The 25,799-nt window shown below is 45.2% G+C and overlaps 1 protein-coding gene and 3 non-coding genes across 5 annotated transcripts; all 4 read left to right on the top strand.

Annotated features, from left to right (window-relative positions):
• Nucleotides 1–13,290: 13,290 nt before the first annotated feature.
• Nucleotides 13,291–24,122, top strand: LOC112884666. 2 transcript variants are annotated; one of them, XM_025950137.1, is made up of 12 exons: nt 13,291–13,713; nt 16,159–16,231; nt 16,320–16,441; nt 16,519–16,839; nt 16,927–18,125; nt 18,220–18,569; nt 18,645–20,086; nt 20,153–20,313; nt 20,812–20,972; nt 21,610–21,764; nt 22,949–23,539; nt 23,822–24,122. In XM_025950137.1, the coding sequence occupies exons 1-11, from the start codon at nt 13,543–13,545 to the stop codon at nt 23,150–23,152; spliced, it is 4,359 nt and encodes a 1,452-aa protein (XP_025805922.1). In that variant the 5' UTR covers nt 13,291–13,542; the 3' UTR covers nt 23,153–23,539; nt 23,822–24,122. The 2 variants fall into 2 exon arrangements, with proteins under 2 accessions (XP_025805922.1, XP_025805923.1); XM_025950138.1 differs by lacking the exons at nt 16,159–16,231; nt 16,320–16,441 and having other exon boundaries at nt 13,292–13,713.
• Nucleotides 24,123–25,061: 939 nt separating this feature from the next.
• On the top strand, nt 25,062–25,167 carry LOC112888249. The gene has a single exon (XR_003227786.1). It is a non-coding gene; the product is annotated as a small nucleolar RNA R41 (small nucleolar RNA).
• Nucleotides 25,168–25,249: 82 nt separating this feature from the next.
• On the top strand, nt 25,250–25,328 carry LOC112888193. Its single transcript, XR_003227736.1, has one exon. It is a non-coding gene; the product is annotated as a small nucleolar RNA Z155 (small nucleolar RNA).
• Nucleotides 25,329–25,456: 128 nt separating this feature from the next.
• On the top strand, nt 25,457–25,566 carry LOC112888204. Its single transcript, XR_003227747.1, has one exon. It is a non-coding gene; the product is annotated as a small nucleolar RNA snoR100 (small nucleolar RNA).
• The last annotated feature ends 233 nt before the right edge of the window (nt 25,567–25,799 follow it).

Genomic DNA, 25,799 nt, shown 5'->3' on the forward strand with positions numbered 1-25,799 from the left:
GTCATGCTCGCCGGGTTCATTGCGGAGCGTGGCACTCGCCTCGCCAAGCTCCCTCGCCAGGCGTTGGCGCGCCACCACCAATTCTCCAAGCTTCCCATCAAACACTGTACAAACACAACCAACGACATCAAAAAGCCTGCCAAGAAACTTCAAAGGAGCGGTTATGGCGAGCAAGGTCTTACCGTCCACATGGTCTTGAAGCTTGCTCGTCTTGGCATTCACGCGAGCAATCTCTGCATGCCCAGTAGTAACCTCCACTGCAAGATCACCGGCCGTTGCCTCAGCTTGAAGCTTTCACTTTGCTTCTTCGGCGCACTCTTGCTGAAGGAGCACCACTTGCTGCTGGGTGCCTACCAGGAAGAAAAATTAAACACGTCGCGACTAAGAATCTGATAGTCCAAAGGGAACTGGAGAAGGATCTTACTCGTGAGATTCCCCTTAGCGGCCCGCGCCTACTCTTTCTGCTCCTCGGACAGGCGCACGACGGTGTTGCCCTATCGGTTGGCAGCATCGAACTTGCCACAGAGCTCGTCCACGGCACCAGCCGACTGATCCCACTCCCCGCGCAGCCGCTCCAACGACCCGGCATCTACATACGCCTTGGCCCGGGCATCTACATACTCCCAGCGCGGCAGACAGGGCTCCTGAGATGCGCTGTCACTCCGCATCCTCCACCTCATCGCCAAGAGCGAGGATCGCCGTAGCAAGTCTCGCAACTCCTAGGTGCCTCCCCGCGTGGGCAGATCCCTGCCCGTTTGAGCCAAGGACGGCGAGACCCTCCCGCCATCGCTGGGGTTAGCCGTTCCCATCAATGCCAAGAGAGTGGGTGCCTCCTGCGACACCACCTCCGCAGATACGGTCCCGGCCGACTCACCACTAATGGTAGAGGCCTCCTCCTGGGCGACCGCCATGACCTCGCGCGTCGACGGCTCCTCCCACGCCATCTCCTCATCTATCCGCTCTGCGGAGGACACATCAGCCTCATGGAGCAGCGGCTGTCTGCGTCTCAACCTTGGGGAGTGAGTTAGGCGCGCTCGCCCTCGACTCCTACTCGACAAGTATCACCGACTGCTACACCTCTCCCGCGGGTGTGTCTTCCCGAGATGGACTCTTGGCCACTGTCTATGGCCCCGGGTTTGCAGGCGCAACATCTTCCTTGGCGTCCCGCACGCTCGCCCTGACGGAACACTGGCCACACCTGGAGGCGGCCACCGAAGCACGAGGACCTTCCGCGGCACCACCACCAAGGTACCTGCTCGACCTCCGGCACTACAGCAAAGGCCCGAGGGCGGTTAGTATGCCATTCGCAGAGAACCACCAACCACGAAGGAGCAAGGTGATCATCGACTTACCGGGACACCACCATACAAGGGCATTTCAGGGTCAGGCCTTCCGACCCCAGCTCCGCCTCCTCAACAGGCTGCCGCTTGGGATCCCCCACCTGCGCGGGAACCTCCGGCAGGATGCCGCGACCCATCTCTATCGCCGTGCGCGCAACCTCCCCCGACTGCGTTGGGCAGGCGTAAAGCTGGAGGGTGCCTGCTCTAACGGGGTGTCGCGCTCCCTCTTCATCGCCTCCGTAAGTGTAGCCTCCCCTGTAGTGTCGGTGCAGGTGTAGGGCCGGAGGGGCCTGGACCCAAAGCCGACAGCTAAAGGGATGTCCCCACGTCATCATCGCATGCCAGCTTGTCCCAGGGGATGTTGTCCACTCCTCCTCCTCCTCGATGTCATCGTCATCGTCGTCATCTTTCATCACCTGCGCCGCCTCCTCGTCCAAGCCTTGTCGGCACTTCCCGCGCTGCAACTTTGTGCACTCCCGTGCTTCTTTCTTCGCCATCTCCGCATCCTTATTCTTCTTGCGCACCTCATCGGCTGCGCCGTTCGCCGCTCGCGCGGTTTTGTTCTCCGGTAGCGGCGTGCGGGAATCATGGAAAGGGCTGAACTAACCCTACAAACACTGACCCACGAAGTTGAGAGTACGAATCAAGAAAAAGAGCATAACACAACGAGAAGGTCGGAAAATACTCACCAAGTCGATGAAGCCGGTGTTGGGTCGCATCGCCGGGTGACCCTCGACCGGGAAGGTCGAGTCGGGCTCTTCCAGCACCTCCTGGATGCGCTGCTAGATATCTGAACTTTGGAGCGAGCCGTGGGCAAGTGCCGTGCCCTCCAGCCGCATTTCTGATGCCATCCCGAACAGTGGAAGCATACACGCCATCAGCGGCGCCACCCGCCTCGAGTGATAAGTCCTGATGAGTCCAACACCGCAGAGGCCATGGCCCTTCAGGTGCACGATGGCACCCAGGAGTAGGGCGAGCCTCTTCTTTTCCTTGTCACCGGGTCCCCATGACCACGCCGGTAGTGCCGCCACAATGGTACGGTCGGTGAAGACCGGGAGAGGGGCGGCATCGTAGTTCTTGATGTAGAACCACCACGAGTGCCACCCTTTGTTGGACTTCGTGGTGGCAATGGCCACGTACTCCTGGGCCCGAGGTCCGTAGAGATGGATCCCGGCGCATCCTGTCAGGGGAGTTGATCCGTCCTTCTTCTTGACCAAGGAGATGGCGTAGAAGTACCTCTAGAGCTCGAAGTGAGGTTCGATCCTGAGGAATCCCTCGCACAGCACGATGAAGACTGTGATCTGCAGGATCCCATTCAGGTCGGGATGCTGCAGCTCTAACTGATAGTGATGAAGGAGCCCCGGGAAGAAGGGATGAGGGGGCATCTCAAACCCACGCTCGTGGAAGTGCGCGAAGGAGATAACATAGCCATCGCGCGGCGCCGGTAGCTTCTTGTGGCTAGGTACGAGCCACTCCTCCACAGGAGACCATGGGCAGAGAAGCCTGCGCTTGATGAGACCCACTAGGTGAGACCGGCTCACATCCGAGCAATACCATGATGCCATTGCTAGGTGGCGAAATAGGGTCGGGAGCTCTCGCAGGGAAAGGAGCGCAGAGGAGGGGGTGGCTTGGGAAGATGGCAACAAGGAGATGATGAGGGCAGGAAGATGAAAGAGTGTGGAGGCGGCAGAGGGGCCGAGAGCCCCAATAATAGGCTAGGGAAGTGGAAGGCAAACTGGCACCTCGACCCCTGCCGCCGTCATAATGACCGCTTTCGTCACGTCACGTCACCCTATCATATCAGGAGGTGCTCGCGCGCCACGCCCGGGCGCGACCTCTTGGGGGACACGCCTAGCTGTAAAGGGGCCAAATGCCCCCATAGGTAAAGAGGGATACGGGCTGAAAACGCCCCGACGACCCATTGAAGCCTAAGGGTTTGAAGGTTGGACCACGAACAGGTTCACAACCGACCTAAGGCACCACCAGAGTAAGGTGCAAGGACGGATGAGCCCGCTAGCGGCCAGCACCCGGGCGCGCAAGCGCCACGGGCATCCTGACCCGCGTCCGAGTCTTGACTAGGACACAATCCCTGGTTTTTCTCTGAAGAAAGGCAACGAGCCATCGGGACTGGTCGAACGGACCTGATAACTATACGGATCGGCCGTCGAGAGTTTGGAGTCAATCACTAGCTGACCCAAGCTAGATCCCCTCGAACGAGAGCCGGGGCCCCACTCAGATTGACCCGTTACCAGCTCACTGAGCACCGCGTTTTGACCAACGATGAAAAATGTGGAACCACTCAACCTTTCCGTCCTATCCTTCAGGCCCCTCCCGAGTAGGAAAAACCCCAAGATGGCATCCAACCCTTCGTGGGCTCGGCGGCTCCCCCGGGGTGCAAAACCAAACACAGAAACATCCTTCTTTTATTCCAAAATCAGGGAGACCGATTACATGGTGGGACTGCGGGTGCGTAACGAAAACCATGAAATCTATGTTTACCAAAACAACCCACACTTTGGATGGAGAAGGAAGCCGGCCATGGGCCGTGCGCGAATACAAAGAACTTAAGCGCTACCACGCAGGGTAACGCCAACGGTTGCCCAAATTCTACCTCGGCTAACACAGGGCCAAGATGGATGGCTACGTCACAGTCCATCCCCTAACAGCGAGGTTGTCTCAGAAGCAGGAGCCATACGCGGCTGGCCGTCAGTGCGTACATCCCGTGCTGCCTAGACATGCCCCCCAGCCACTAGTGGGCGACTCCGACAACAATAGCGGGGAGGATGAGAAAGAGGGAAGCTCAGCGAGGCCGTGCGGCATCGGATGGAGCCGGCAGTCCCGCGTGAAATCATGGCAGGTGCGGCAAGACTCGCCTTGCCTCCCTACAGGAAGGAAGTAGGGAGTTGCGGGTGAGTTGCCACCTACCGAATGATTTCACGAAGGGTGATGAATCCTCCTCCGCCCTCAAGAGGAACTAGCACCTGATCCAAGGCAACCGCCTCACAAAGGCAAAGCCAAGGAATTGGATACTCGAGTTCTCCTTCTTCATGCTCCTCCACTCGCAGTCAATCCACTAATAGCAAACGACGGGGGGGGGGGGGGATCCAGCTCGAACAAACTGAACCCAGGCTTTAGGAGGCCTAGCTCTATAATACATTCGTGAAGGACTTGACGCTCGGACTTGGTGCCGCAACCATGAGCCCAGCATTGCTATTTATAGTTGCACTCAAGCAAAGCGACAACGCAAGGCCGAATGGATAGGAGACCAAGCAACTAGCATTGAAAGGGTCTGCCTACCCCGATCCTCGTGAGCGACTGCAGCCCTGACAGGACAGCACAAGATGAGACGGGGCGGGCAGACATAGGCCAGGATGGGAGCGATCGGCTGGCGTCACACGAGCCTTGAAGCGAGCAAGGACAGACAAAGCAGGCACGCGCGCACCACGTGACTCGGTGATTACCAAAGCTGCCGCCAGCCACAGTCGGCGGGCGTCAGAGACGAGACTCAATGAGAAGGCACCTAAACCAAGGTGTCATCATGGGGCACCTCCTGGATACGCTAGCTAACCCTCCGTACGAATCTCCGATTCGCCTAGAGGCGCACCCACGTGAGATAGGAGGAGGGAGAAGCTTTGAGCAGTTGCATCAACCAGGACATTAAGACGAGCATACTAGCAAAACCCTCTGCTTGAATCTCTTATTCGCCCAGAGGCTCGGGGGCTACACCAGTGGGTGCGCTCGCGCGCACCCACATGAGCCTAACAAAGACAAGTCGCCTCCGAGTCACATCAACCCAAATGCCAAGCCAGGAACATGTTCCGACCGTCATGGGACTCGCTGCCCAGGTAAAGCGAAGCCCCAGCATGGCTCTCCGGGCCGCGCAGGGGCTCACGGGCTACCATCGGGGGCAAATATCACGGATCCCCCAAAGAACACTCCTTAGGAAGCTGATCATGGATTAGCTCCCGCAAAGTACGCGGCTTGGGCCAGCTGGGCCGTCAAACGGCCCACTAGGAGAAGGGGCACCTAAAGTCGAACACGAAGCACTGGAAAAGGATATGGTCGCCTCACCCGACCCCAAGTGTAAGAGATCGGGCGCGTCCACCTTGCTCAACCCCGAGGGTGAGGAATCGGGCACATCCGCCGCTAAGGCATGGCCCTCCTAGGGACCCATCAAAGTCATAGGCCACACTGGAGGACGAACCTTTGGTGTAGGGGTAGGTGAGGACGTGCAGCAACATGACCTCCGGAAAAGACAAGCTACTACAGCATGCTCCGATCGTCCGCCGCGCCGGGGGTCAAGCCATAAAACGCACCGAGGGGCTCACGTCGCCCATCCAGCGGCCCGGCAGACCTGCACCGCCCGTTCAGTTGGGGTGCATGCCGCACGTCGCACCAGGACGTGGCATGGAGCACCTCTGCCATCATCTATAGGGCCAGCTGGGCCCATGTGAAGGGCAGGAGAGGCGACACGATCCCGGGGACTTATCTTCTCTCTCTCTCTATACCCACTCCTTTCCCTTTGACTTATAAAAGGGGAAGGGAGACCCCCGCCAAGAGGACAGAACATTCAGACTCACATTCGCACACACACACTCCACCAGAGACTTGGGAGCCCATTTCCTCTCTTGCTCTGTTGTAACCCCTGCTGCAAACCTAGTGCAAGAGCACAAGTGGCTCGAACTAGATGTAGGGACATTCTGCTCGAACCAGTATAAACCCTCATGTCTTTCTTGCTCACCATCTGGGCCAGACATGCAATCACGAGATTTACTAGTAGGCGGTTCGAAACACCAAAAGTTGTGTTGTGGTAGAAGTGACACTGCTCTGAGCATATACCATATTCGCTTGGGCCAATACCGGATGGGGCATCATCACCATCTATTGTTGCCCCACCTTTTGCGACGGGTTAATCCATAATAGCCTGAACTGTTGCTGCCCCGCCATTTGTGCTAGGAAAAATTCCTTAAACTTAGCTTCCATATGCCGCTTCTTTCATTTCTTCCTTGCAACGATCATGCCTCCTGTAGCTAGCCCGGTCTTCCTAGAACCCATCCCTAATTGTCAACTTAGAGGACATGCCTCTGACGCGGCCTCGATGCTCTTTGGATCCAATGGTTGTAGTAAGCACATCCTTGTCCCTCTTGGCTTTGATCCTTACTTCTGAAGCTCAGTAAGTTGGTACATTTTTTGTGCCACCGCTTCAGTCTCGGGTTGGTCAAATGTAGGCTTGCCATTCACTATCTTAGGCTTCCTTGCTTGAAGCCAGAAATAGCCACGTTCGTCAAAGTCTGCACAAGGGTCAGGTTGCCCAACGGCTATTGCAGCCTCTCTTTCACGCCGCCACAAATTGACCTTCCTTTGGTATCCACCTGGGCCAAGATGAACTTTATGTATGTTGCTCAGAGCTAGATCTCTATTTCTCTAGCTTAGGGCTAAAGCTTCCTCAGAGGTCTTTTACCGAACAAACTCTTCCTATTGAGTTGGTGTGATGTCCCCATAATCTGCAAATGGTGTTCGGTCCTACTGGACATACTTGGTATTCAGATCACTCTTCCACCAGCGGAAACTTTCACCCAGCATCTTCCTAGCATAATGCTTTACTTTATCTTTAGTTCCTCTTGGCAAAATAAAAGTTTGGCTTAGTAGTTGCCATATCGCTTTCTTCTTTGCTTCAGGAACCGTTAGCCAATCGGGGATCGTTGGATCCAACACCATCTTTGTTCTGATTATAGTACCGATTGCGTTCCGAAGCTTTACACACACCTCAGGAGGCTCTATTAGCTCGCCTACTGTGCTAACTACATTGACCGTCCATTAGCCTTCAGGGTATTGGTTTCTTCCATGCTGACCCCTTTTCCTTTTGCTTTGGCCGCCAGAGGTTGTAGTTTGAGGTTCCGGATCGGAGCTTTCGTTGTCTTCAAGTTCTTCTTCTGTTCGGCTTGGAGGTCGGCGGTGGCGTTTTCTTCTTCCTGTCGGAGCCTCCTGCATGGATCATACGATTTGGCAAGTCATTATGCATAGTCTATGGAAATCTATAATAAATGCTCGGTTGTATGTAATCATGTAGTCATTACCTGACTTGGATTCGGAACATAATCCGGATCAAACTCTGACCTTGAACGGCTTTCTCTAGGAGGAATAATATGTGGATCTATCGGATTGTGCCAGTGCCCTCCTACCCAAGCCCCTTGTCCTATTTGGGGACCTTCGTCATCCCCAAATTCTCTTGCGAGATTGCCCTCATCGTCCCACTCCATCTGGGATGCAATTTGCTCCATTTCCTCATCTTGCGATGCTGCATGCTCCCTTTTGGGGAAGATGATGACGGATGATCCATCTATGACTTCTATATTACAGAGCCAAAGAAGATATATTTGGATAAAATATTTGAATACTTATTGGAATAGAAACCTAATTAATCTGAGATGGTTGACTGATTCCAAAACAAATTGAGTTTCCTTGGACCCTCGCTCCGGAAGAAGGCAGAACACCAAATCAGCTCTAAGATTTGGTGCCTCTATTCTTCCGGAGAAGGGTCAAGGGAGGCCATGCAATTTGTTTCAGAAACAGATCCTTATATACATCATTAGAGTGCCTCAGTTTGTTTAACCATTCAAACGAACACTTTGAAAAATTCGAATACAACTACAGATTTTCAAATTTTCACATTTAAATCAATAAGAAAAGAACTAACAATAGACAGACCTCGTATTTTCAAACTTTCACATTGAAATCAAAAAGAAAGAATGGGGACATCGCAAAGTCCTTCCTATAATTGAATCGAGGACTACTCATTACTCTCGCTATTCAAATGAATTCATATTCACTTTTCAAATTCAATCAAGGACATTCGCAAATTACTAAGTAACATATTACTAAATCATGAATACAAATTAATTACTAAACAAATTACATGCACATATAATTTCTTGCCAGTAATTCACATTCAATATATTTCACATTCACATTAACTAACTCACATTTTTAAAATAGAAAATTAAATTTTACTAACTCACATTCACTAACTCAAAAATTCATTCACAAGTCCTCATATACATGAATAATATTCATTTGCTGAAAAATATATTTCATTAATTCACTAGCACATGTGTGTGCGCTAGAGTGTGTGTGCATTGAAATGGAGAAAAATTAAAAAAAAAGGGAAACAAACAAATTCAAGAACCCACCGAATGAGTGGGAGGCGCCGGCCGGGAGGAGGAGGTGCCGCGCGCATGGAGGCGGCCGTCAAGGTCAAGGTTGGCGAGGAGGCGCGTCGAGGGCACCGTGGCGAGGGCAGTGCGGCGCTTAGGAGGGCATGGCAGCGAAGGTGTGCTGCGGAGTACGGCCACGGGGAGGAGAGCGCTGCGAGGAGGGGAGGAGCAGCGGCGGTGCGTGTCAAGGAGGGGACGAGGCAGGCGGCTCGCGCAGCAAGAGGGGCCGGGTCGGCGGCGAGTGGAGGAGGCCAGCCGGCGGGGAGGAGGCGCAGCCAGGGCCTATGGTCGTAGGTCCGCGGGAAGGAGGAGGAGGACCACGAGGAGGCGCCGCATGAGGAGATGGCCGGCCGGTGGCACGCGGTGAGGAGGAGGCACGGGTTGGGCCAACGCCGGCGCAAAGAGGAGGAGGAGGCGCGGATCGGGCCTACGCAAGGAGGAGGAATACGCGGCTCGGCGAGGAGGGGAGGAAGAGCGGCAGCGTGGGGAACGGCGGCCCAAGGAGGAGGAGGGGCCCGGGGACTCAAAATTTCGGCAGCCTAACAGCATCTCCGCGCACAACCAAAATTTTACCAAGTCCCGGCCCCCTCCGTGCTATATATAGAGGTGGATTTTTAGGGTCGGGTCGCGCCCCCACCCGCCTCTACAAATGGTTTTCAGGGGCAGGGCGGGGCATCACCCGCCCCTACAAATAGTTTTCAAAATTATCTGCAAATTGAATTAAGCCAAACAGATAGCAAAACACATCCAAAAAAGTGAAATTTGTACCCTAAGCCTATTGTGACCTATAGAATTATATAAAAATATAAAAACCATATTTGTATAGCTCTCCCAGACTACTATCTCATATAACTCAACGCACACTTTATGGTTTCGGCACCTTAAACATTATTTGTACTGAAATATGTTTGACGTATTGTTTTCTTGTTATATAGGTCACAATAGCCTTAGGGTACAAATTTTACCTTTTTCGATGTGTTTAGCTATATTTTCTGAATTAATTGAATTTTTTGAATCATTTTGAAAATTGACAAGCATGTTTCAATATATATGCATTTTTTTAGAGTGTGTGTGCGCGCCGGTGTCTATTAGTGTGTGTTATACCTATGTAAAAATTAAACCATAATATAACAAAATATAGCTATAATTTTATTTAATGTCATATTTACTAACTTAAAAAAATTGAAACATTACTTATCCTTGTCTCGCTCAATCTTGAAAAACAACTGTGATGCATGTGTAAATATAGAAAAAAATCAAATATACTTCTCTTCTCTCTCCTATATGGATATAGGAATTCATTCAGAATACATGGGTGCATGAGACACTAGAGAGATTATATGAAATCAAAAAAAATTTACTAGTTACATATTTAAGTGGTAACAATTCTCGATTCTCGATCCTTGCGTGCCCATGGCTTGTCGTCTTTTCTTATGCTTACTTCTATAATTCTAATTTTCCGTGGTAAGTTTGTGAAGATGTTCATTTCATCGTATTGATTATATTCTTCCACGTCATCGATACCATCAACTCCTATCATATTTTGTTTTCCAGGGATGACAACGTGCTTTACTTCTTTGCGGGATCAGCTATGTACAGTACCGTGCGGCCTGTGAATCGAGTACCCATGGGTCATATTTGTGACCAACATTGTTGAGGTCAACAATCGTGAGGTCATAGCCATCCACCTCAACACCTCTTGGGTGTTTGACCCAACGACACCGAAACAACGGAATTTGTATATTGGAACCATAGTGCACTTCCCATATATCATCTATGACGCCATAGTACGTGGTACTTTAGGCTGTTCTCTTGTTTAAGGTCTCAATGCGAGCACCACTGTTCCGAGACACGGTCTTCTTATCCTTTGCAGCAGTGTAAAATAGATATCCATTAATATCTGAGACACAGTCTTCTTAGCCGGTCTGCACAGCCGTGCCAATTTGTTATGTTCTTATATAGTATAGATGATCATGGAGGCTAGGGCAGGCTGCCAACTATGCTGCCAGCCCTCAACGCGATTGGTTTTGGTTCAAGTACTAGCACCAGTTGTGCAGCCCGAGCACTAGCCCTATCTCGCCCTTGATAGAGGCCGTCCAAAAATAGCGATAGTAAGGCTTTTTTCACCTCATGTCCTATAATTTGCCATTTCTCTCATGAAACTCGTGGACATCAAAAGTGAAAAAAAATTATTTGGAGATTGGCGCATACCAGTCTCCTCCTGCGATCTCTTATCCTTCGTAGGGGTATAGACATCGATATCCGCTGTCTGGTGTGATGGCGCTTTGATGAAGATGGTGGATATTGTTTTTTGAAATGCAAGTTGGTGAAGAAATGCTGGATTGCAATATGGAGTTGAATTCAGCAAAATTGGTTATTCAGAATATTCTCTCTCTCGAACAAGAGACAAGGCGGAGAGTGTTTGGCCTCCTATGGGTATGTTGGGATGCACGTAATAAAGCAAACTCTGGAGAAGAAATATCTGTAATGGAGTAGATTGTGTATAGAGCCCGGTCCATAAACCTTGACACTTATATGAATAGGCAAGAGAAAGTCTTCAAACCACCCAAAGAGAAATTACATTGGTGTCCACCAAAATTCGTTTTTTTAAGATTAATTTTGATGGTACCTTTCTCCGTGAGTGCAAAAGTGGAGCTTGGGGCTTCATTGTTAGGGATCTAGAAGGATCGGTAGTACTGGCTAGGGCAGGGAAATTGGAAAAGATACATAATGCTCTCAGAAGCCCAAACATGTTTGGCAGCGATCACAGCAGCAACAGATCACGGTATGATGCGAGTTCAGCTGGAATCCGACTGCAAGGTATTGATTAAGGCCCTCAATTCGACTTATTACTTATTATGATTAGTCACCGGGAGGCGTTTTATTTAGAGAAGTAAAATTTCTATTTTCCAGACAATTTGCTTGTGTTGATGTGAATTATGTCCCGCGTTCTTGTAATGGTTGGGCGCACGCTTTAGCTCGCATGGGTATATCTTGGGACCTGGATGAAACCTGCATATGGGTAGATGCCGTCCCAAAGTTTGAAAAGACTTTGATAGTTTATAATATTGGTGAATTATCTATGCTATAATACAGATGCAAGTTTTTAGTTTAAAGAAAACTCGTGGACATGGAAAATACTGAATCATTTTGTGCATTCAGACATGACAGACCTATGGTTTTGCTTCGTGAATATGTGCACAAAAGAATAGCCAGCACAAAGAATCATGTTGTTATAGAAAAAAGAATCATGGCTGCATCAGTGCTAACATATTTGGACCTATGATCCTGTTAACCTCACAGTCAAGATGTTTCCGAGTGTTGGTACGGTAGTAGAAAGAAGAAGGGAAAAATTTCAATTTACACTTTTAAACTATCGTAAAAGTTTAATTTTTATTTAAGTACAAAACCGGATAATAAGGACCATCCAACTAAGTTTGGCTCTTTGGGTGGTTTCGAAGGTGGTTTTGTATTTTGTTTTAAAAATTAAAAAAATTCTAATTAGTTCTAAAAAATAAAACTAATTCATTTTAAATTAGAAAAATATGAAACTAGCACCAAATTTTTTCTAAAAGTGTAACCTATCTATTATTGCTCTATTTGAATCTTATTTACTAATAGGCATAACTACAAGCAACCAAATACTATAATTGTGAAAAAATTGAATTCTCATAACTGACGAGTAGAGTGCCCATAGACATGTTATATTTTTAGAAAACTTTTGATACCCTTTCATATTTTTTGATTAAAAATGAATTACTTATAATTTTTTAGTTTAAATTTAATATTCTTAATTTTCACAAAATAAAAATAATCTTTGAAACCATCCAAAAGACCAAATTTGCCCGATTTTAACAATAATAATCTATATTATTATAACAATAATAGTCTATAAATTTAATTTCTGACTTTAACAATCGGATAGTCTATGTTATCCGAAAATTAATCTTTTATGATACTTTGAAGGTGTAAACCGGATTTTTCCGAGAAGAAAAAACTTACACGAAGAACTCTTACCTCCCCTCCACGCTAAGCGAATATACCCAATGTCTGGCGCTTTCCTATAAATATCCCCGAATAAGTCTGTCATGTTTCCAGGTATATGGCATCGATTCTGTTAGGTTGTTGCATTCTGTACGTAATCATAAGGCTTCCGTCTTGGTAGTAGGTTAGAAATTAAACAACAACGCAAATTAATTAAAATGCAACCGTATGAAAAAGCGACCAGGAATCATAGCTAATTTTAGCTCTGCTCCATGCGATCCAGAAAAGATCAACCACGATGCCACACGTGCGCCGCGCATGCATGACACGGCCCAAGCACTTCGTTTTCGCCGCCGGTGACTGCGCCCGTCAGCCTTGGCCTGCGCGCAGCCCTCGCCGATCGCCGCCGCCCGCCTCACGTTTTCCCTGGGCGCGGGCCACGTTTGTTTGCGCCGGCGACCCCGCACGAGGGGCGGCAACACGTCACTGCCGCGCGCATCCCCGCCGTCCCTCGCCCATCCAACCGTGCCAACCCCTCCACGTGCGCGGAGGAAAACCGAAAACCCGAGTTCCCCAGGGGCATCCACGCAAAAACGCCGCCACAGGAATCCGCCGGATACGGGATACCTCATACCTACCTGGGATCCCCACGAAAATTGTCTCGTGTCCTCGTATCTTTTTTCTTTTCCCGGTATTGCCCCCTGTACCGGTAAAACAGCCTCATACTGGTATTTCTCCTTTCCTTTCCTTTTTTTTTTCGCTTCCCCTTCCTTCTTGGTCTCTTCCTGACCACCTCCGAGGAAGACGCACACCACCGAGGGCGACGAGCGAGCGCAGAGAGGGAAAGAGAAGGAAAAAAATTAATAAAAACAATCTAAACCGCAGGAAAGGACAAAAGGGAGGGGGGGGGGGGGGGTGGGGGCGCGAAATACCCTAGGCCGCGCGCGATCCCGGCGATCCTCGGCGGGGGTCGCCCCGGCCCCGCCGCCGGCAGCGTGGGAGAGATGCTGGGGCGGCGCGGGGACATGGGGTACGAGGAGGGGGAGCTCGAGCTGGAGGAGGGCGAGGCGGCCCTCGGCGGCGCGGACGGGTACGGTGGCTACGGCTACGGCTACGGGTACGGCAACGGCGGCGGCGGCGGCCAGCTCATTGATGCCGACGCGACCACCTACATCGTAAGAGATGCCCTCCGCTCCTTGTTTTGGTTGTTTGTTTTTCCTTGGCGGATTGGATGGATGGCGGACGAGCTGGTGGTGTGCGGTTTTTCCTGCTGGTTTCTGCGACGAGCTGATTGTTGTTTCGGTTGTCGCACCGTTGCGAATTTCGTTATTTCTCTCTCGTGCTGCGCTCATTGTGATTAGCTTGGTATAACAGCGCTGTCGAATTCCAGATCAATTTTGCAGTGTAATTCGAGGTGGTTGCTGATTTTTTTTTCTTCGAATCTAACGTGGTTTACCGTGCCCGCCCGGCCAATGTGGCTTTTACGGTTTTGCCAGTTAATCGCTGGCCTCGCCGGGGGAATTGAGGAATTCGGTTAACATGCTAGCTCTAGCTGGTTCTGGAGGAATACTGTATTGGAGCCGGTGTTTGAATGTGAACCAATTCGTGGTTACTTACAACTTACACAATCCTTGAATCGTAGTACTGCTTTACAGCGATTTTTGGTACCCCTTTGGTGAACTAGGGAGCTTTCAGTGCTAGGTTTAACAGGTCACTGGGAAGGTTTCTGTTACTTGGAAGATGTTAGCTGGTGGTTGGCGTTAGCATGGTTTCGAGGTTGACTCACGGGCACATTTCGGTTTCATTTGCTTTGGAATGACTTATTGTTACATGAGCTTTTGGGTGAAAACTCTGCAATGTTATGATGGATAGTGTATCAACAGGATGGAGTGATCAATGTGGTAGTTGATACTATTGTTAACAAGGCCAAGACTTACTGCGCATAGTTCGTCTGGTTACGATTTGAATTTGATATCTTGCAATATTCCTAGATCATTATCCACATTCTCAATAGAGCAACAGAAGCATGCACCTAAGTTTTGATGAGGATAGAGCAAAATGGTTTTCAGTTTTCCAGTTCTTCTTGGCTAATTCCAGAACAGCTTCTTTTGTACCTTCTCGATGTACGCATGTGGAGCTCATGCTCCAAAATATTTTTTTTTACCGTAATACAACTTTAATAATACCACAGTACTGTATGACTAATGAAGTAAACTTGAAGTAGTTTGCTATATTTTCATTTTCTGATGGTAAATTGTATGAACAGATTCCACTATGGGATTGGTGAACAGATGTATTAGCTGTATCTACTGTAGTAAGAAGAACAATATATTTGGTAGGCCATTGTGCTTTACGATTCTTAGGATGATACCAATCAATTTCTGTTGTCTAGGTCGTATGAGGATACAGAAATTCTTCTCTGTTTTACTCTAATTTTTTCAGTGGAATTTATTTTTATTTTTCTTATTTTTAATTTATTTTCTTTTTTTTCTGATGTAGGCGTTTTTAGCTTTGTGGCTAAATGCTACATCCGTTCTTAAATATATGACACCATTGACTTTTTCTGTTCGTTTGGCCCTTCGTCTTTTCTATAAATATTTATACAAATACATCAATCTACAGTCAAACTTAATTTGATGACTAATCTAGTGGTATTTATTTTACTTTACTGAACTAATTTAGTAAGTAAATATTGTTGGTCAAACTTTGCAAAAATGTCAATGGTGTCATATATTTAAGAACGGAGGGAGTAGATTTGTGTGGGGGACTATTACTGCAACAACAAGGCCACTAGTCTAAGCAAGTTGGGTTAGGCTTGAATTGAAACCCAACAAGAGCCACATAAACCAAAGAGAAACGAAGAATGAAAAAAAATATTGCAATAGAACTTAATAGTGATATGAATAAGTAGTTAAGGTTTTGGATTTCTAAGTCTTTGTTCTGTCACGTGGATTGTGAGTTTCCATCTGTCTATGCAAAGACTACTATCATCGTGTATAGAGATTAATACTTTGTCATTAGCAATGCCATATTATATGGTTTATTTGTTTTTATTCTAGAATTTGGTTCGTCATTTATAACTATTGCTACAATGATATTGCTCACTTTATTGTGCTGCATGATGTCCCTGTGTGCACGTGTAGTTTTTTTGGGTTAAAAATACCATATTGTCGGCTATTCATATGTGAAGTCCAGCTTTTAGTTATTATTAAGAGTGAGGGAGTTGATTGTGCATCTAACATACGTGGGGAGGTAACTCACACAAGCTTGTTTGGACCCAAGGGATTTAATTTATTTTTTTGATAAGAAAGTTTTGGGGTTCTTACCCCTATAATTATGTAAGTGGATAATCAGCATTTTGAGGGCAGAATTATTCTTGCTAAGTTTATGCTTCACTGCTTCTATTGATAGTTCTGTGCCCAGAAAGAGTGCATTTAACTTTGTTGCTCCATACCTACATATGCTTCAAGAAATATGCTTTCTCATTCTATGCATACTTTATCTTTTTGGTATACACTCCAATGATACAGCTCTGTCCTTATGGAAGATCAACTTTTAAACTTTTACGTTAAAATATGGTCCTCCTGCTAAAAGAATAAAGCATGTTGTATTGTTTTCAGGATGAAAAAGTTCAAAAATTGTTGGGCCATTTCCGTAAGAAATTTGATGGCCCAATAACTCTTGAGAATTTGGGTAAGAGGACAAAAATTGCCACCCTGTTCGCTCTGCAGAGTTATTGATGTTTTACTTGCTTATGTGAAAAATCATTCACAATACATAGGGCCGCTATATGGGCGCAGTGGTTCGTTCTTGCCAGCATACCTGGCCTTTCCTCAATATAGGAACCCTGCAGATCCACTGAACCATGCCAGTGCCTCTAGATCACCATATTTGCCAACAGAGGTACACTTATACAAAGTTTACATATGCTGACTTACTAGGATTACTGCCTAAATGTGAATATTACAATGTACTTTCAGGCTGCACAAAAGAACCATTTTGTTAAGACCAAATTAGACAGCAGCAGGAAAAATGACTACTATCAAATATCCAATGAGTGCAATGGTAATCTCTCAGGACAGATGTTAAACAGATCAATCAATTGTTCTGAGCAGAAAGCACCAAAAATACGTATCAAGGTGAATAATAATAAAAGTTTGGCAAGAAATACTGCTGCTATTTACAGTGGTTTGGGCCTTGACATTTCCCCATCATCATCCACGGAAGACAACCTAGATGGGACTGCTGAGGCTCCAGTGCCTGAAGTTTTGCCTGATGAATCTCCGCGTACCATTTTTGAGGTTAAGTCTTGCCCTACTTGTGTTTATCATGGTAAAGGACGATTGTTTTGAGAGTTAAGTAGTTAACGCATTGTGTTGCTTGAACAGATAATGACCTGCCATTTTATTCCTGGAGGACACTTGCTCTCACCCCTCACAGGAAATGTTATGGAACTGAGACAAAAGCCTAAAGCTATGATAAAACATGAAGCACCTGAATTTCATGTTGGCAAAGCAGAATTGCACAGAGGTCGGGGCCAAACAGCCTCTGCTACGCTGGATATCAAAGATAAGAATGCCAAGGAAGTCAAGTATGATGAAAAGAAAGATAGGGTTCCCAAATTCAAGAGTTTAAAATGCAGAGTTAACAAACCATCTGCTGTGAATAAGGGAACTATGCCTCATGTACAGGATGTTTCAGATGATACTGGTTCAGATTTCTTACCTACAATCATAAAGACAAAACATTCAGTTGAGGGGTCTGAAATATTTACTGGTGAGATTTCAGATCAAATGCAGGGACCAAAGAAGGGTCTATTAAAAGGATACATTAGTGACAAAAACAAGGACAATAAGAAAGAACCTTCACTTGATCATGGATTTTCATATAAAATCAGTTATGATTCTGAAGAGTACAACAATCAACATTCTATCGGTTCTAGTCACCTTGAAAGCATTCCTAGCAAAACTTCGTCGCTGGAGAGGGACAAGGAAAAAGTAGTGCATGTAAAAGAGGAACTATCTCAGTACAAAAGTAAGGAAATGAGAAGCCTGTTTAGTGCAGAATCCGTGGATATCATGGAAGGAAATGTTGGTAGAAATTATTCAGGACTGATAAAAGGGAAGAACAAGAAAGTTTCCTCTTCGCAAGCTGCCCTGTCTGGGAAGAAGCTCAAGTTCAAGGCACAGAAACAATTGAATGAAGACAGAGACAGAAAATCTAATGGTGAAGATCAAGATTATGCTTTAGACCATAGAATTGATTTGGCTAATTCATATCCAAAAGATAAGAGTGTGAAGCTTGAGAAAAAGACCATTTCATTTGGGGAGACTGATAACAAATCAGTAGTTGGAAATGGTGGTGAGCTCAAGATCTCTACCTTGTTTGATAACAAATCAGATCCTTTGCCATTAGTATATAGGAATGGGACTGCAGAATCATCCACAGCTCTGACTGCGCCTGCACCTGTTGTAATAAATGAACAATGGGTGTGCTGCGACAAGTGTGAGAATTGGCGCCTTTTACCCTATGGGATGAATCCAGATATACTTCCCAAAAAATGGCGGTGTAGCATGCAGAGTTGGCTGTAAGTTCATCCACTTTATTCATTTCTTGCAAGTACTGTTATATGTGTTGTTTGGTATAAGCATGTTTATTTTGATATTTGCTACATATTGTAGGCCTGGAATGAATAGCTGCAAAATAACTGAAGATGAGACCACAAGAGCCCTTCGTGCTCTTTATATGGTTCCTGCACCTGAAAATAATATTAAGGATGGTGGTCATGATGCTACGGCAGGCATAGGTGCAGCTATTGCTCCAATTTTTAAGGGAAATATGCAGTACATCAGTATATCGGGGAAGTTGAAAGGTTCCCATGATGGAGCCAATGTAGGAAATACTTTTGACTTGGCTGATATGTCAAAGCCCTCAAAGAAGCCACATTTTCCTTCCAGTAGAAAACCTGATGGTGTTAATTGTTTCCCTAAACTCAAGGAAAAACGGAAGATAGCGGAATCATCAGATAAAGGTGAACCACCTAAAAATTGTGAAGTTTACTAATACCTTTCTGTTATTTTGATTCTAACGGTTTACATTTCTTCAGGAGAAATTGTTGAAAAAGATCAGTCAAATCCAATGAGGATCAGTGTAGGGGTTGATCTTGATAACCTGAGAGCATCAAAGAAAATGAAGAAAGAATCCAATGGCCCTGTGATGAAGCATCAACCCTTGGAGTTTGAAATAAGCAAAAGTAGTCCTCCTGCCAATGTGACTCTGAAAGACATGCAGAAGTGTGTTGGTATTTCACCTGGCATGGGAAAGTATGGTTCATCTTCATCAGATAAACATTCGCATGGTGAAGACAAAGATTTTTCAGATAGGGTCATTAAAACATCAGAAACAGAAAATTCTGGTCTTCCAGATTCATCTATTAAGAAGAGAAAATTGAAAAGAAGGCAGTCAAGCCAGCATGATCTTGACCCGGGGCATAGCAATGCCGACAGAAATGTAAAGCAAAATATTATTGAAACTAGTGTTGTGAAGAAAAAACCCATGCCAGAACTGAAGTTGTCAAAGACAGATAGGACAGCGGCCCATTATAGAGACACAGTTGCTGAAACTGATGATGATAGAATATCTGCTGACAAAGAGTGTTTAAGTGAGCAATATCAAGAAAATACCTGTTTCCAGTATCCATTGCTCTCTGAAAGCTCCCCAAGGAGGAATGCCTGTCATGTACAAACATCTACAGCGGCCACTTCGAGTTCATCCAAGGTGTCTAACTCCCACAAGTGTAAAGCTGTTTTTGAGGAAATGAGGGCCTCACCTGTAGAGTCAGTTTCTTCCTCACCCTTGAGAACTTCTGATAAGAATCCTTTGAGTAGACATAAAAGCTATTCATGGGCAGAAGCAGAAAATGTGCATTCTCAGGAGTCAGGGAAGAAAGGTTCTTCATGCTCCAACAGAAACACCGCCGTTGGATCTGATTCTGATCAAGCTAAGGCTCATGCTTCTGGTTTATTTAATGGAGACACAGGCCATCATGTTCAGAATGATAGGGAGTTGCTGAAAGATAAACAAGACTTAACGAATGCATGCCTTATAAACAAGGGTTCTGGGCGCAGTATTAAAAATGTCCAGTTGAATCCTGAACGTAAAGTTAATCGAGATGCCCTGCCATTACATGACAACCGTGATCACAAGCAACCAACAGGCCGACAGAATGGGAAAACACCGCCCCATTTTGATTCAAACCGAAGCGACCATGCAAACTTGACTTATGGGAATATTAAGCCTGATAATATACCACATAATGACTTGAAAATAAATCCATCTACAGTCAAAGGAAACAAGCAGCAGCAATTATTAAACAATGCATCAAATGGTGATGCCTCTTACAAGGAAAACCAAATAGAAAAGTCTGTTATTGAAAATTTGGAAACTAGGAAGCAAGTAACTGTTGATGGTGATGCTTCAAATCTAACAAATGCTTCTGTTCTGCTGAAGGAAGCTCGAGATTTGAAGCACTTGTCTAAACGTCTGAAGGTTCGATTCCTCAGAACATTTCTTAGTTCACTATTCTTCCTGTTCAAATCATGTCTCTTATTGCAGGGAAAAGGGGATGACTTTGAGAGTACAAGCATGTGCTTTGAGGCGGGTCTGAAATTTCTCCATGTTGCTTCTCTATGGGAGGGTCCAACTGTTGATAGCTCCAAACAAGGGGATTCTGTACAAGCTATGAAACTATATTCTGAAACAGGAAACCTTTGTGTGTAAGAAACATCCTTACGGCTTTATTTCAGGCAGACAGCAGTCAATCTATCAACTCTCAAGTTGACTTATCAATTCATAATGATAGTTGTGCCTGTTTTACTGAGTTTAACAGAAATTTTTATTTTGTTTATCGGAAAGTTGATCAGATTGGTTGAGGACCATTTTACAAACGATGAGTTTCTAAAGAGATACCTGTTATGAACTGAGCCAAGCTTGGTTGGTTGAGATTTTTTGGATGTATGTTGGGTGCCATTCCGTCTTAATAAAAAGTTGCCTAGTTCCTCCTAGGCTGGTCTCTGAAAAAGTAGATACCTGTGGTTCTAGACTTTAGTATGTTAAAACTCCCATCCTTCGTAAGCCTTTGTTGCCGATGTGCCATAGTTTAATTTAATTGTCATTATGGTACTTATTCCTTTAACCCTTATGTGCATTATCATTTGGTGCTTACGTGGTATGATTCACTACTATCTCCCTGTTGGCTTTGTTGTATTCAACAGATTCTGTGCTTCAGAATTTGAGCGACTTAAGAAAATGGCGAATGCTGCATTGGCATATAAATGTGTGGAAGTGGCGTATATGAAGGCAGCTTTCTTTAAACATCCTGGTGCAATTAAAGATAGGCATGCATTGCAGGCAGCATCTTTGATGGTTCCTCCAGGTTTTTTTTTCACATACACTTTAGCTCATGTATCTGCATAATCATTTGAATATATCTGAAGCCTCTAGGGTCGTTACGACCTGTTTGGTTTGAGGAATGGCCTCCTTTGGGTTATCCCAGTATGGGAATATCCACTTGTTTTTATGGATTGACCTTATTATCTGTTTTATCGGTAATGTGGTGGATCCATTCTCAAACCAAACTGGATTTAGAATGATCATACATTCTTCAAAGCAAACCTTTGAAAAGTAGGGGATGATGCAATTCTGAGGATCTGATTTGTTTTATATTCTATCATAAGTTAGGAAACATCATTTTCAAGAACGTGTCTAGGAGAAGTTATATTTTTGTGCTCTTGACTAGTTAAAAGCTTATCATTATGTAGGAAGTAAAAGTAAGTTTCCTAATGATTCTCTAATTTCATCCTTACACATGTTTTGGTGAATCTCGATTGAATTTTGATCACATCTCTTGCTCATAAAGGTAGATACCTAATGCAGCTTTCAGCTGCATGAAACAATGTAAATCTTCATTTGTTTTGGAGTGAGATCAATGCAATTAAGTTTATGATCCATTTTTTTTGTTTATATGGTTAACATTCTGATTCTTAATTTTTTTTCTCTCTTTCTTTTTCTAGCTGAGTCTCCATCATCTTCTGCTTCAGATATTGATAACTTAAATAACCAGAGCACAGTTGCTAAGGCTGTTTCTGCAAGGGGCGTATACTCTCCTCAGATTGCTAGCAATCCCATATCTCGGAACAATCATCACTTGATGGGATTGCTTTCTTATGTAAGTACCATGTGTCATTTTCAGTTTTATTGTTAGGATTTGCCTGTGTGCTTAATCAAGAAATATGAAGACTATCCAGCAACTTATTCTCTCTCTCTGTTTCTTTTAAATGCATCAATCATCTCTCAGAAGATTTTGATGTGTAATTTGTGAGCAGTAACCTTGTGTAATTTGTTAGCAGATTTCCAGCTGCTAGTGAGAATAATAAGCCAATCAAGTTAGTAGTAGCTGTAACTATTAGCTTTCAATCTCAGGCCTTATTGTAGCTCTCGGCTGTGCATAAGTAGAAAATAAAGCAGAAAAGGCAGCAAGCAATTGCAGCACCAAACTACTGTGTATGTGTGTGCCTTGTGTGTGTGTGTGTTCGGAAGACCTGTTGGAGCCTTCTTGGCTTACATAATTATAGAAAATTGTTGCTGGCTGGCGCAAAAGGACTTAGTGTTTTGGTTGTTGCTGGCCCTACTGGCTGACAGCCTTGATCGAATTAGTGGTGGTCGCCTCCTATAATTTCTCCCGGGCGTGTATGTAACCTGATGAACCCCTTTGGGGTGTGGTGTGTGTAGCGTGTGGCTATTTTGGCCTTTTTTCCCTCCCTTAATGCAATGATGTGCAGCTCTCCTGCATATTCGAGAAAAAAATTATGGAAATTACAGGACACTGTTAAGTGAACAATCATCTAGCTACTGAAATAGGTCCCAGACATATGGTTAAAGTCAGAACATGTGATGTTTCTGTTCCACATCAGACACTTTTGACTTGACGCTCATATAGATCAATGATTTCAACGGTCCCCCTTTTCAGAAAATGTATCTGTGCACTTGTTTGCATCTGCAGTTCTGCATGTCCTCTTTGTCTTTGCTATGCATCTAGATATACGTTATGTCTAGGTGCATAGCAAAATTTATGTATGTAGAAAAGCTAAAACGACTAATAATTTGGGATGGAGGGAGTATTATCAAAATCTTCAATCTGTTTGTTGGATATGTATAAATTGGCTTATTTACTAATTCAGGTGTTCACTAGTTATTTATTCCTCAGATAATCCACAACTGATGTCCCTTGGCTTTATGTCGCAAGCTTGTTATAATTTCATGAAATGGTGCAGACAATAGAGCTACATGAATCTTCTATTCATGACCTGTGAGTTACCATTTCATTTCTTGAGTGTGTTTTTCATTTTGCAGGCAGAGGACACAAATAATGCATTCGAGGGAACCAGAAAATCGCAAAATTCATTTTCTGCTTATCTTTCTGGTATTGGAAAGGGTAAGGTGAACGGTGTTTCTCTTGTGAGGGAAGTACTTGATTTCAGTTTTCATGATGTCAAGGGATTGCTGCAACTGATTCGTCATTCATTGGAGTGTATCAACCATGAAAGTGTTAAATAGTAGAACGAAAATACTTCCTGTGAATAAAGATCTATTATGGCAAGCTTTGGCGTTTGTGCTACATTGGTACCTCCTCCAATATGGATGTAGAGATAAAACAAGATCAGAGAGTAAATGTCTGTGAATGGAAAGGATTCATGTTGCCTTCTCTTGTGGGGTGATCATTTGGACCAGCGCAGACTGCCAAAATATTATTTTACCAAGTCTACTTTTGTTGCCTGAAAGTATTTCTTGCCAATGATCATTTGACTAGTGAACTGGCAAAGGGGATACGAAGAATTAGCCTGCAGATGTAAATTTGCTACATCCACCATTCTTGGTTTTGATGTCCTGTGAGTGACCAAATCCAAGTTTTGAATTTGAATCTGATCTCCATCTGTTGCAACGGTAAGAAATGATTATGCAGTATATTTTGTTCTTTGGAATCATGCCCCTGTACAGTAATAGTAGGCGAAGAAAGACTTGCCATTATGATCGTCCTGAACTAGTAACCCCTCAAGTGACTTGGCTCATTTTGCGTTTGTTTTCATGAAATGAAATGCCACATATTTATTTTTTGTTGATTATTGTATATGGGCCCAAATATCATGTAACGAGTAAAGATCCTTTCATAGATGTACTCTCCTTCAGACAATTTGTTTATTTACTGATACGTATTCTTGATTTCAGTTTTGGAGTTGCACTGGGAGTGTCTAATTTACAAAGTTACAGAGGTTCGATGAGGCTTGTCTCACTCCAATCGTCGTTGTATATAGGACAATCTTTTAGCTCTTTCCTTCCCTTTTTCTCGATACCTGTGTATATTATACTAGAAAAAGGAAACAATTTTGTCATAATTTTTGGTTAATGGTTGTAATGGTTCTGGTATTGCAAAATTGATTCTTTGGTGGCCTGGGGAAAGCTGGTCCAGTTGCCCTATCAGTTTGTTTGGGTGCCTTGTTACTATAAATAGTTTTCAGTATTTGATTCATTTTTTATGGGGCTAACCGAACAACAAATGACGATGGCGCAATCTGCTGCTGATCTGAGTGTTGTTTGGGGGTCCTGCTTGAGCACTGCCTTTGTAACGGGGGAGTGATGTAAATGCCCGTGCTGCAAATGAAAACAGAGGTCTCGTTTCCATTCTGCAATGGTCCTTTGTTCAGATTGCTTTGTCTAGATGTTCTCGTTCTACATTCAGAGGCGTACGGCTTGAAGTCTTCTTTTCCGTTGCGAATTTTATTTGACTTGTTCTGTGGTGAGACAAGAATGTAATGTAGTACCGGTTGTGATGCTCCAGAGAGTAGCATCTCTTGTTTGTCACACCAGGGAACTCATGCCCTCCTGATTCCGTGTTTCCATGAGAGTACTTAAGCTCGTTTACGGAAATTATGATGGAAGTGCAAACTTTATCTGTCGTTTTCATGAGTAAGCCGGTTAACATTTTCATTGGATTGACTACGTATATTGAGCTACGGATATAAAAACATACAGTAAATGAACTGAGCCTTAAATTTGTAAAACGGAGACTACAGGAAGAGTACAGCGCACTAGAAAGAAAAACTGGGCCCTTCTGGTTCAAGGAAAAGAAGAAAAATTGGGCCAGCCGTTGCACCAAATGGGCTTCGACAAAACTGACAAAGTGACCGCAGAAGCCCAATCCACCGCGTCCGCGGAGAAACCCTAGCCCACACCGTCCTCACTACTATATATGACGGCGAGGTTTGCCTCTCATCTTCTACCTCCGCTCTCCGCCGCCGCCCTTCCACACTGCGCCGTCACGTTCAAATTATCCGGCCAATCCTCATCCTTCTACGGTTCGATGCGTGGTTCTCATCGTTTTAGGGTTTGATGCGTGGTGTTCGCTTCCTAGTTCTGCCGATTATTTCTCGCTTGTCTTTTCGTTTGCGTTTTTGCTTGGATCCTGCTGTTGGAGGCTGTGATGCGTCATGATAAGGGATTTTCTGAGGGACAGAGACCGCCTGGTTTCCGCCCTGCTGATTGAGAGAAACCAATGGATCCTTCTGAGCCTTTTGATGCAATCACTTTGATTGTTTTTCTCTTGTATTTTCTTTCTTTTACCCAGCTGACAAATCTGTAGGTTCCAAGATTTGGTCCGGTTGATGTGAGGATAAATCTTCACAGAAACGCATAGTTGTGTTGACTCGAAAATCAGACTACAATTATCTGATCAGCTGCCAAATCTTGCTCAAAATCTTCTTTTTTTATGTAAAATTCGAAATTTCTTGGGTTTTGAATGTTTTTTTTTGCTTTCATACTGGTAATAAGAACCCGTGCACAATAAGCCGATGCTCTGGATGAAGAGGAGGAAGGAAGCATGGTAGTGTGCACGGAGAGCACCAGCGGGTCTGCATGTCTGCTCGCCGTGACGCCTTCGGGCTTTGATCGTGCGGGCCTGGATTCGACCTACATTTTCATTTCTCTTGTTCGCTTGACTTGTTTCATCGCCGTAAGCAATTGCGTCTCCCGAAAACAGACGATGTTGCCACTACGTTCTTCTGTTAGGTTCAAAAAAGACTCGAAAGTGATGATAACTGTTTGCTGTTAGATTTAGATTCAAAAATCTAAGCGATGATACTCCATTGGTAATGAATGCGTGGTACTCCGACCAAGATGTCGAATTAGAAACAGTAGCCTGCAACAGTTT

This window comes from Panicum hallii, chromosome 3 (genome assembly GCF_002211085.1).
Source record: "Panicum hallii strain FIL2 chromosome 3, PHallii_v3.1, whole genome shotgun sequence".
NCBI classification, from domain to species: domain Eukaryota; kingdom Viridiplantae; phylum Streptophyta; class Magnoliopsida; order Poales; family Poaceae; genus Panicum; species Panicum hallii.